Genomic DNA, 12,178 nt, shown 5'->3' on the forward strand with positions numbered 1-12,178 from the left:
TCCTAGTGCCCCCTGACAACCCCCACCACCGCTCACACACTTTCTCTAAGATAAATAAAATCTTGGGCAGCCTGGGTGGCCCAGCGGTTTAGCGCCGCCTTCGGCCCAGGGTGTCATCCTGGAGTCCCGGGATCAAGTCCCATGTCGGGCTCCCTGCATGGAACCTGCTCTTCCCCCTGCCTGTGTCTCTGCCTCTCTCTCTCTCTCTCTCTGTCTCTCATGAATAAATAAATAAAATCTTTTAAAAAATACATTGACATGCCTCTACGTGTTATCCTGTCCCTAAACACATGTGTACGAAGCCCACCGAGTGCCCAGCATCACATGCCAGCTGGATGACTGGCTCTACCACTAAGTACACCAGTCCCCCCGTCACAGGACACGCTGTGATGGTGCCTGATTGTTCGGGGAAGGGTGGGTTAAGCAAGGGGAGAATGAGCAGGGGAGCCTAGAGGACACGGGGAGAAAGGATAATGACCCAGGCCTCAGTTAACCAAGCCCATCAGGTGCCATCAAGGCTCCCAGGAGGCCAGTCCTCCCAGGACGCTCCAGGCAGGAGGTTACCCAACTGCCCTGCAGGTAAGGGTGTGGGGCCTGAGCAGGACAGAGGCCCCAATCCCCTCTCCTCCTTCCCCATCTCCTCCTGCCATCCTTGTCCATGTTCTCCACTTCTTGATGGTTCCTGAAAGCCCACTGCTGAGGGAGCCAGGCCAGGCAGGAAAAACGCAGCAGCCTCCTCTTGAGCCAGCTTTATTGAGGAGCGGGGTGGGGAGGGCTCTAGGCCTGCTGGGCCCGCAGCAGTGCTCGCACCTGGCCGATCTGCCAGTCGACGCTGGAGCGCGCTGTGCCCCCCAGGGCGGTGTACTGCTCCACACTGTGGCCGTAATCCCAAACGCGGCTCACATCGCCAGAGAACAGGGGGCTGGAGGAGAGAGGGGGAGGTGGGCCAGGGCCCAGGGGGCCACGGGGGCAGGCTCACCTCCCCGGAGGCAGCAGAGGGAGGGGAGGAGCCGCACCTGATGGTCTGTAGCTCCTTCAGCGACAGCTGGTTGAGGGCCACCCCCTTGGTCTCGGCCAGGAACACAGCTCTCCCGGAGGCCTCATGGGCCTGGCGGAACGGCATCTGGGGCAGCCGAGTGAGCGCTGCACGGACTGGGCTCCCTCGGATCCCTGTTGGGCCCGTGCCCACCCTCAGAGCCCCCACCCTCGGCTTGGGGCACACATCCATCACCTCCCCCTCCAGCCCAGCCACCCCAGTCTTACCCCTTTGCGGACCAGGTAGTAAGCAAGGTCAGTGGCCAGCATGTCAGGACTAAGAGCCCGTGCCATGTTCTCACGGTGAATCTGGGGGATGCCGGTGAGGGGAGTGCTGAGTGCTAGGGACCCTGGGTGGCAAGGCTGCTGGCCAACCCCACCCCGGCCCTTAGCCAGGATGTCCCTGGCCTTGGGCAGATGCACCCTGCCCCAGCCTATCTGCTCTCTCAGCTTGAGCCATTTTGTCATCATTATTGATGATGTTTAGCTGCGCTCCTGGGGTTGCCAGCACTTTTTTTCAGAGTCTTTAGGTTTGGCGTGCATCAGAACGCCTGGGAGGATTTATTTCAAACTGGGCCCCACCCCAAGTCTCGAATCCAGGTCTGCAGTGGGGCCTAGGATTGTATTCCTGCCCAGTTCTCAGGTACTGATGATGATGCTGGTCCCAAGACCACAGTTCAAGAAACACTGCTTTAGAGACACATCCTGAACTGTTTAGGAATGAAATGACAAGATGGCAATTTGCTTTAAAATAATGAGCTGGGGGACCCCTGGGTGGCGCAGCGGTTTGGTGCCTGCCTTTGGCCCAGGGCACGATCCTGGAGACCCGGAATCGGGTCCCACGTTGGGCTCCCAGTGCATGGAGCCTGCTTCTCCCTCTGCCTATGTCTCTGCCTCTCTCTCTCTCTCTCTCTCTCTCTCTGTGACTATCATAAATAAATAAAATTTTAAAAAAAGACTTATTAAAAAAAATAAGTCTTTAAAAAAAATAAAATAATGAGCTGGGAGTGGCAGTGATGGCAGGTGGTGGGTAAAGACCGCCACAGCAAGAAAGGCCATGAGCTGATTACTGTGGGAAGATGGGTATTAGTTATGCATTCTCTCAACTCTGTGAACTGAAATTTCCCGTAATAAATGATGAAGAAAGAAATCTGGTCAGGCCAGCTGATGGGACCCCTACAGGCTCACCCATGTCCATTCTACTATAGCTAACACTGTTTGTCCCAGGGGCAGGAGCAAACACATACCCACCTCCCCTGCCCCAGATCTTCTGGATGCACCCACCCTCCTCCTCCCATGATCACCTCCTGGCACACCCCTCCCAGGGTACAGGGGCCTAGGGGAGGAAGGAGGAGGCTTGCCTGCAGTGTGGAGATGACACCAGTGGCCACTTGGAGGACGGAGCTCATGGTGTCTGACACTTCAAATACAGCCTCCTTGTCCTCCTGGAGGGCATGTGGTAGGGGGTGAGACCCCAGCAGTCTTGTCCCCCACCAAGGCATCCCACTGCCCTCCACTGGGGACACCCAGCCTTTCGTATAACCCGAGGGCTGGGTGATAGGACGAGAAGGGGCCATTCTGTGGGGCCCCTGCCTGGATGCGCCAGGGCCCCGAGAAATGGAACGCAGGATATGTGCAGGGGGCCCCTGCAGCCCCAGCCTCACACCTGCAAGTCCTTGTTGTAAGTGCTTGGAAGTCCCTTGAGCGTCATCAGGAGCCCAGCACACTGAAGAAAGAGCGAGAACAAGGAGGCTGGGCCTCAGAGCCCATTTTCGAAGTTTCCTTAGGACCCTCCAGGTCAGCCCAGAGGCCTTGCCCCCACTCCATGCCCTGCTCACCCGTCCAAACACTCGCCCTGCCTTGCTCCGTATCAGCTCCAGGCTGTCTGGGTTTTTCTTCTGGGGCATCAGGCTGCTTCCGGTGCTGGGGACAGAGATCCTGGGCTGAAAGAGCTCCCCTGCCCCTTGGCTGGTCTGCTGACTGGGAGCAGATGGAATCTAGCAGCAGGCAGTCCAGGTCAGCCCAGGGGTGGTGTGGGGAGGAAGGAAACCTTGCTGGTGGGCACAGAGCTAGCGTAGGGCAGGGCTCAGCCTTACCTGTAGGCATCTGAGAGCTGCACAAAGCTGAATTCCTTGGTGCCATAGAGGATAAGATCCTCGGCCATCCTGCTGAGGTGGGTCATGCACAGCGAAGCCCAGAACAGGAACTCAGCTGGTGGGACAACAAAGAGTGGGCCTTCTGGTCACCAGGCTTCTCTTGGTCCTCGCTTAGTCTGGAGAAGCCCCAGGTGGGAGGAGGCTGAGAGGAGCCAGGGCAGGAGGACAGATTAGAGCACAGTGCAGGGGACAAGCGTGCTGGTTCCTAGGACTCACCCACAAAGTCTCGCTCACTGGTGGCATCCATGCTGTTGAGAGTGATGGCCCCAAAGTTCAGTTCTGGAGGGGTAAATGGGGAAGGCAGCAGGGCTGGGCTGGAGGGCAAGGAGGGGCTTCCTCTCCCCCAGAACAGGTAGCCTTGCCACCTTCTCCTGGAGTCCCTCTTATGGAGGAGCAGGGAGGGGGCCAGAGGGTCTCTAGTACAGGTCCCAGAAAGAAATGGGAGCCCTAAGCCTCCCCAGTGCCATGCACCCCTGCCACAAACCTTCTCTTGTCTCTCTAGCCTCAGTGTCCATAGGCAACAAACGAGGGTTTCAACCACACCCCTGCCCCCTCTGAGGGTGAGTCTATGGCACCTGGCAGGTGCTAAAGGGAATCTCTGTGGGGACGAGGGGCAGGGCTCCTCACCTGCTTGGAGTAGCTCCCGGTCCACACCCAAAGGGTTGCCTGCAATGGCCCCACTGCAGGATTGGGGGATTCCAGGTGATTAGGGCTCCTGGCCGACAGGCCTTGGCACACACACACACACACACACACACACACACACACACGCACACCCAAAGCCAAGCCCAGACTGTCAGGGCTGCTGCCCAGTCGGCTGTGCTGATGGAACATTTGTCACCATGGAGCAGAAATGGCAAGCTGTGGGCAACTGGCTGGTTCTCTGGAATCTCTCTGGAAAGCTCTGGCCCTTCTCTGACATACCTGCTAGCTTGGCTATCCCCATTTTAGGAGAGCCGAGGGTCCATGCAGGCTTCCCTCCCTTCCACATAGGAAGCACCCCAGACACAGAGGCTACTATCTGTCCTTTGTCCTCCTCAGGTCCTTCCTACCTCCTCTACTTCTGTTGATCCCCAAGGACCATGCTCACCATATAGCAGCAACCCCCACCCCCAACTAGGCCCTCAGAGCAGAGAGGCACTGTGCTCACTCACCTCCCCAGGGGTAGGACATTGATCCGCTTCTGTACCTCTAGCAGTCTCTCAGAGTCTCTGGTCAGTGCCACAGCATGGCTGAGAGCCAGGGGCAAGAGGTCAGGGCCTCCTGAGGCATGAACAGAGTCAGGGTGCCCCTGTACTATGGCCCACCCACTCACCTCAGAATCCAGTGGCTCCAGCGAATGGGCTGAGCCCTTTGCAGGTGTGTATACCCTGGAAAGAGGACGTCATGTTCCCTGTGGGGGAAGAAGAGGGGCAGGGGCCTGAGGGGCTTAGGAAGTCCAGGTAGGTCTGACTGTGTCACCCAGAATGTCACCCAGAATGGGCCTGGGTCCCAACAGGAAAAAGCAGGGCCAGCCTTCCAAGGGTCTGTGTGCAGCACAAACCAAGTGAGCTCCTAGGGACAAACATATCATAAGGAAAAGACCAGAAGTGGGTCGGTGTGATCCAGGGACAGGGCCGGTGTGATCCAGGGTCAGGGCCGGTGTGATACAGGAAGAGGGCTGGTGTGATCTGGGAAGAGTGGTGGTGTGATCCAGGGACTGGGCTGGTGTGATCCGCTAATAGGGCTGGTGTGATCCAGGGCCAGGGCCAGTGCCAGTGTGATCCAGGAAGAGTGCTGATGTGATCCAGGGACTGGGCTGGTGCGATCCAGTAATAGGGCCGGTGTGATCCAGGGACTGGAGTGGTGTGATCCAGGGATTGGGCCGGTGTGTTCCAGAGATTGGGCCACTGTGATCCAGGGTCAGGGCCAGTGTGATCCAGGAAGAGGGCCAGTGTGATCCAGGGTCAAGGCGGTGTGATCCGGGAAGAGTGCTGGTGTGAGCCAGGGACAGGGCTGGTGTGTTCGAGGGTCAGGGCCAGGGTGATCAGGGATTGGGCCAGTGTGATCCAGGGATAGGGCCGGTGTGATCCAGGAAGAGGGCTGGTCTGATCCAGGGCCGGGGCCGGTGTGATCCAGGACAGGGCCGGTGTGTTCCAGGGTCAGGGCTGGTGTGATCGGGGATGGGGCCGGTGTAATCCAGGGATAGGGCTGGTGCCAAGGAGTTTCCCCGGAGTAGGATTTGGGCTATAGGACCAAATGTGATGAAGTCCTCTGCTCTGAGCAGTGGTGTGAGCAAAAGAGAGACACAGAGTGGGTCCCACCCAGCAGGGGATCACACTTGTGAGCATCTAAGAAGCTCCCAGGGACTCTGGAAGTGCAGGGGGCACTTCCAAGTAGGCAGGGGTGCTGTGGGTGGTGGTTTTGGCTTGCTTTTTTCGATAAACAGCTTTACTAAAATATAATTCACCCACAGTTCACCCATTTAAATTGTACACTTTAGTGTGTATCCATCATCACATTGATTTTCAACATTTTCATACCCCCAAAGAAGAAACCTTGTAGTCCCTACTTCTCCTAGCACCCCCCGGCAGATGGTTCTTAGGCCCTAGTTTTCCCCCAGGAGGGTAAGGTCCATGAAAAAGACATCACAGGAAGCTCAGGAAGAGGAAGGGTCAACCTATCTGTGTCACCAGACACGGACTTCTCAGCAGCAAAGTGGCCAGGTGTGCAAGGAGCAAAGCCAACCCCAAAGACGTGAGGTCACAGAAGCTAAAACTCTGGATGAGGCCAGTGGGAGGCAGCTTTGGCTGTCCTATGCCAGCCTCGCTGGGTGGGGGTGGGAGGTGGAACAGGGGACACAGGACACAGGGTGGCTGAAAAGTGACCCCGGCCACCCCGGACACAGCCAGCCCTGTCCTCAGGCTGCAGGGCATCTGCCTGGCACCTTAGCCTCCTCTTTACGAAGCCTCAGAGAGTGAGCTCACCCTGCCTACTGAGCTCAGCTGGCATGCAAGTAGGAAACACGGCAGGAAATACCCGCATTCCCCGCTGCTTTGCCCCACTTGGTCCAGGAGTTCCAGGACGCCTCTGAGCCCCAGGGCCTGGGTCCTCAACCCTCTTCCCCCTGCCACCTAGATCTAGCATTCAGGCCACCCGTCCTAGGGGAGAGGAGACCCCGGCTGCCCTCCCACCCTCTCTGCCACCTGAGTGTCCATGGGAGACTCACGCCTCTGCCCGGTCCACCATGGTTCTGATGAGCTCCCAGAGGAGTGCGGAAAGTCTAGAGCAGTCCTGTCGCATCCAGAGCCTGAGGTCTGTGACCACCTGTGGGGAGGAGGGGTGGCACTCAGGGAGACAGAGGTGTTGCTTCGCCAGGGAGCCAGGACCGTGGCCAAGCCCTACGCTTGCCCCCTGGGCTCCCCAAGGTTGAGAATGCACAGGGCAGGGTGGGGGCGGTAGGGGGCGTAGCAGCTGGCATAACCTGGTCATTCCGACTCCGGCCAGTGTGCAGCTTCCCTGCTGTTTCGCCAATGAGCTCCTGGGGGTGGAGGGAGGTGTGGGGTCAGGGTCCACCTGCTCGTAGCCCAATGGGGTCACCCAGGCCCTGGTTCCCCCCAGCCCTGTCTCCTTCCTTCCCTCCCTCCTCCTGGACCCTGCCATCTCTGCCGAGGCCACCTGTTCTGAGGTCTGGCCTGTACTCTACCAGTGATGAAGGGAACAGAGTGATGGCGCTGAGGTTCTGAGGGGCCAAGGTCAAGGTAGAGAGGGGAGGCCAGGCAGACAGGAAGGGGCCATACCTTCAGGCGCCGCTCGTTGGCCGTGTGAATATCTTCATCACTGGGGTTTACTTTGAAGGTGCCCTGAGCCCACTCCTCAGCCACCTGTAGCAGATGGCAACAACTCCAGGAGATAGGGGGTCAGCCAGCCACAGCCACAGGGCCCCAAGCTTGGTCCCACCCCACTCTGATCACTGAGTGTCTTTGTAAAGGAGCAGAGTCCTGGGGGTGTCCACGAAGGGTGAGTGCTCCCCAGGGGGCTGTAGCCCCCACCCCAAGGGAGCATTTCAGGCCCAGCTCCCCTTTGTCCATGAGCCATGGGCCACAGAGGCACTAAAGATGCAGAGAGACAAAGCAAGGCACAGGGTTTAAAGGGCACCTTGATAGGGGCACCTGGGTGGCTTAGTAGGTTAAGCAGCTGACTTATGATTTCAGCTCAGGCCATGATTTTGGGGTCGAGGGACTGAGCTCCAAGGGATTGAGCTTCGCTCTGTGGAAAGTCTGCTGGAGATTCTCTCTCTATCTTCCTCGCCCTCTGCCTTTCCCCTCCCCGCTTTCTCTCTGAGATAAATAAATATATCCTTTAAAAAATTAAATAAATAAAGAACACCTCGATAGACATATAATCACAAGGTAAAATGACATGTTTGGATGTCCTGCAACCTGCACTCAGGACTCGGTAGGAGCCTGGGACCGGGCTCCGGTGGCTTCGGGTGCAGAGAGTACCTTGTCCAGTGCATGGAGTATCTGGTCCATCTCCTCCCTGGTGAGGAGCCCCGCCTTCTGCAGGCCGCGGCTGTAGGCCTTGCTGCCCTGCACGTCCACCTCCCACAGGGCCCGGTCATAGGCGATGGACGAGTTGAACTTCTCCATGATGGGGTCCACTGCGCCCACAAACCGGCCTCCCCACAGCTTCCCACTCTGGCCAGGAGAGCAGCAGCAATTAATATCCTTCCCACCCTCGAGAACAGTGCCCTCACACAGGGCCCACAGGACAGTTATTAAGTCTGATGGTGGTGGGAACCAGCAGGCAGGATTATTCCCACTGCACAGATAGGGAAACTGAGGCTCAGAGAGGATCAGGAACTGGCCCGAAGTCACTTGGGGAGTCCGTGTAGGAATGTGGCTGGACACAGAAGGTAGAATTCTCTCCCACCACATGACTCTTCTCTAAGGACATGACAGCGGGGTACAAGGCTCCTCTGAGACTTCGGCAGGATTACTGGGACCTTTCCTGCCACTGACTGAGGGGAGAAGCCACTCTGGAATCCAGACTTTGAATCCAGCTGATATTCCAACCATGATGATAATAATCCTGGCTACCGTGTATTGCATTTTTACTCTGTGCCAGGCATGATTTTAATTGCTTGCATGTACCCACAGACATATCAATTCCACCCCACTGCAGAGAGGGAAAACCCAGGCCCAGAGCCCTAGCTGGGGCTGGGAGAGCCAGGGTGACAGCCCAGCTGTCTGACGCAGAAGCCACACTCCAAACCCCATGCTCCAACAGGGTCTCTCTGCACGCACTGTTGCACTGAACTTTTGCAGCAGGAAAGGCAAGGAAGCAATGGAGAGAACCCAGCAGGCTCAAGTGACTGGCATTTCTCTCCCACAGCTTGGGGTGGGGTCTGAGATCCCAACCCCCACCTCCCCAAAAGAGAGTGCCTCTGCCACATTTGTTATCAGTGGCCTTCTAGAAGGTCACTAGCTGACCCTCTGCCCCTGGGAGCCAAGGGCAGGGGGTGGGACAGAGACACCTCTGTTTGGAAAGAGTGCATAGGCCAGGACTGGCGGGCAAAAGCTGGGGGAGGGGCACAGAACCCATGGGGAGCTGTCCTCCCTCCCAGAATGCCAAGGATCAGGAGAGTGTTCCCTGGGTGAAGGTGTGCACTTTACTTTGCTGCCAACTTTCCTGTGGAGGGGGAGTTTATAATGACTGCTGGGGACATATGTGTTTGTCCGTCACCCTGCAATGTCCCAGACCTCTCCTAGCCACCTGACTGCAGTCATGTCATATAACGCCTATAAGCTTCAGGGCTACCTCTCTATAAAGTAAGGACGGTAGTAGCACCTACCCGATACAGCTGTTGTGAGCATTCAGTTATGCACAATTTCTAATTTTTTTTAAAATTTATTTATGATAGTCACAGAGAGAGAGAGAGGCAGAGACACAGGCGGAGGGAGAAGCAGGCTCCATGCACCGGGAGCCTGATGTGGGATTCGATCCTGGGTCTCCAGGATCGCGCCGTGGGCCAAAGGCAGGCGCCAAACCGCTGCGCCACCCAGGGATCCCCTAGTTATGCACAATTTCTAAGTGCATGCATAGTACCGTGCCGGTACTCGCTAAGTTCTCTTAGCAAGGGAGGCAAGGGAGGCGCCAGGGCTGTGTACAGCACCGGGGGTGGGGGTGGGGGGCTCCACTGTGCTCAGGCCCCAGGCTGTGAACTGACCCCCCGCTGCTCAGCTCCCTTGGCTGCCTGAGGACTCTGCCCTGCAGAACCTTAACCTTCTGAGCTAGGTCCATTGGCCCTTTACATGTGTGCCAAGCCTAGCTCTCCTGCAAAGCAACACGTGGGTCCCTTTCCTGACTACTAGGGGCCAGAGGACCAGGGCCAGCCAGTCAGGATAGGGAGCCAGCCCGCCCCTCAGCCAGGAACCTGGCACTGCCTCCTCCAGCAGGTCCCTGGACTCCCTGCCTGGGTTGTTAGTAATAACAACTACTTAACAAGTTGGGGCCTTAGCCAAACCAATTAGCACCAACCCACAGGACGGCCTGGGGCCAGCAGAAGTCACCAGATGCTCTGATCTCATAAAGGCAGCCTACTTTGTGTTGGGGCATAGGGAGTCTGCTTGAGATCTTCTCTCCCCTTCCTTGCCCCCTGACCCACCCCCCACCACCCGCATGTAAGCTCCCAATCTCTCTCTTTCTCTCAAATAAATAAATAAATAAAATCTTAAAAAAAAAAAAAAAAAACCGAACCCAGAAGGATATCAGAATGAGATGTCACCATCTGGGCTCTGAGTAGAAGGGGAGACCCAATCTGGGGCCACAGGGCACTCCTGGGCACACCTGGGCCAGAATGATTCCTTTGGGGCAAGGGGGCAGGAGCACTGGTTTGGTTGGGGATGAATGAGCAATAGCCAATTTAGAATGCACAAGGGGAATAACGTTGTTACTGTTAGAGCACCTACCACAGAGCACAACGGCTTGGCCCTGGGCTAGGCATTCTATGTATGCTATTACACCCTCCTGTGAGTTGGGCATTGTCACCTCGGGAGGTCTGGTGACTGCTTCAGAAACCAACTTTCTTTGCCTCCCAAGTTCAAGCCCACCAACCCCATGATCCCAAAACTAGCAGGGCAGGCATTCTTATTCAGTTTACTCAGATGAACAAACTGAGATCCAGAGAGAGGGAGTGCCTTGCTAGCTAATGAGGACCAAAAAGGCCTGGAACCCAGATCTCCTGCTTCCCAGGCCACAGGTTCTCTTCACTGGCATCAAGCAAACAGGGTTCAAAGCAATGACCTCATGATCCAGCACCTTACAGAAGGGGGCAGAGATCTCTTATTTTCCCCACTTGCCAGATTATTCAACTGAGGCCCAAGAAAAGGAACCTGTGCCTAAGACTCCTGCTACTGAGTGGTCAGGAAGAGAGCCCTGGCTCAAGGGAAGTGAGGCTGGTGAGCCGGGAAGCCACCAGGCACTGGGGCCACGGGGCCACAGGCACGGTCCCCTGCCTCCTGGTTATTTCCACAAGCCAGAGTCATGTGGACTCTGCTACACAGGGGCAGCTGCTACAGCAGAAGGGGTGCAGTGGGGGAGACTAACAGGAAGGGCACCAGGAAAGAAGGAATGAAGAGGTGAGGGAGCTGAGGGGGTGGGCAGCTCCCTTTCTGCCCCATCGAAGGAGCAGCACTATCAGGGCAAGTCAAGTCAGGTCAGGGCCACCCTCGGCCCCGTGTGGGCTGACGAGCGCCACACACGCCCCGGGGAGGGGAGGAGGGGGGCAGCCGGTGACGCGGCGGCCACCGGGAAGTGACCACAGGCACGGGCGTCTCCCAGGCTCGGGCGACTGCACCGGGGGCACCCATCGTCTGGAGCTGGCGACAGTCACCAGGAGGGCGGCAGGCGGCAGGCGGCAGGCGGCAGGCCCGGCCCAGGGCATCCCGCGTGCAGGCCCGGCCCGGCCGGCCCCAGGGCGCCCCTCCCCGGCTGGGGACTCGAGGTCCCGCTCACCTCCGATGCCATGCTGGGCGGTTCCTCGTCGTCCAGGAGCCTCGGCAGTCCGGGTCTGGAAGACAAGCCGGACTGACAAGCTTCCGGGCCCCCGACGGGGTCCCTGGGGCGCTGCCGGCTGCGGCTGCGGCTGCGGGCGCTGCGCTCGGGTCTGCACAGTCTGCGTCCCGCGCCCCCGGCCCCCCCGGCTCCCGGCCCCCCCGGCTCCCCCCGGCCCCCCCCGGCCCCCCGGCTCCCGGCCCCCCCCGGCCCCCCGGCCCCCCGCGCCCCCGGCCCCCCCCGGCTCCCGGCCCCCCCGGCTCCCCACGGCCCCCCCCGGCCCCCCGGCACCCCCGGCACCCCCGGCTCCCCACGGCCCCCCGCGCCCCCTGCCCCCCCCGGCTCCCCACGGCCCCCCCGGCCCCCGGCTCCCCACGGCCCCCACCCCACTCCCCCGGGCCGCCCGTCGGGCACTCACCCTCCGGCCGCGCCGTGCGTCTGGGGGCGGCCACCCGCCGGCCTCTCCTGGCCCAGAGCGCGTCCGCTGCGCCCGGCCCGATGCCCGCCTCCCGGCCGCGGGCGCGCCAATGGCAGGGGCAGGGCGGTGGGCGGAGCCTCTCGGGGGCGGCTCTGGGTCGCGCGGCCGCAGGGCGGGGCGGGGCGGGGCGGGGCGGGGGGCGGGGCCGGCGACCGCCGAGCCACCCCGCTGGAGGCCCCGCCCCGCTGGAGGCCCCGCCCCGCTGGAGGCCCCGCCCCGCTGGAGGCCCCGCCTGGCCCGCTGGCTGCGCGCTGAGGTCCGAAGCGGCGTCCCCTCCCGGGCGGCCGAGTGTGAGAGCCAGCAGCACTCCACAGACATGAACCCACGTCCCTGCGGACCCAGCAACACGCAGGGCCAACCTTCTGGCACATGAATTGAGGCTGGAAAGGGAGTCAGGGAAGATGTCTTAGAGCTGGGCTACGACCACGACGCAGAAGACGGGTCGGGATGTGAACACACCTAACCCAGAGGC

General features: G+C 59.4%; 1 protein-coding gene across 1 annotated transcript; it reads right to left on the reverse strand.

Moving 5' to 3' along the window:
- Positions 1-734: 734 nt before the first annotated feature.
- Positions 735-11,746, reverse strand: ASL (argininosuccinate lyase). The gene is made up of 17 exons (XM_041750349.1): positions 11,647-11,746; positions 11,190-11,244; positions 7,676-7,870; positions 6,971-7,054; positions 6,655-6,711; positions 6,400-6,497; positions 4,507-4,584; positions 4,346-4,423; positions 3,819-3,871; positions 3,408-3,470; positions 3,132-3,246; positions 2,874-2,958; positions 2,702-2,761; positions 2,397-2,480; positions 1,264-1,344; positions 1,017-1,123; positions 735-922 (listed from the first exon to the last, which is right to left on the reverse strand). Exons 2-17 carry the CDS (start codon positions 11,199-11,201, stop codon positions 778-780), a joined length of 1,395 nt encoding a protein of 464 aa, XP_041606283.1. The 5' UTR covers positions 11,202-11,244; positions 11,647-11,746; the 3' UTR covers positions 735-777.
- Positions 11,747-12,178: the final 432 nt, after the last annotated feature.

This window comes from Vulpes lagopus, chromosome 3 (assembly GCF_018345385.1).
Source record: "Vulpes lagopus strain Blue_001 chromosome 3, ASM1834538v1, whole genome shotgun sequence".
In the NCBI taxonomy this organism is placed as follows: Eukaryota; Metazoa; Chordata; class Mammalia; order Carnivora; family Canidae; genus Vulpes; species Vulpes lagopus.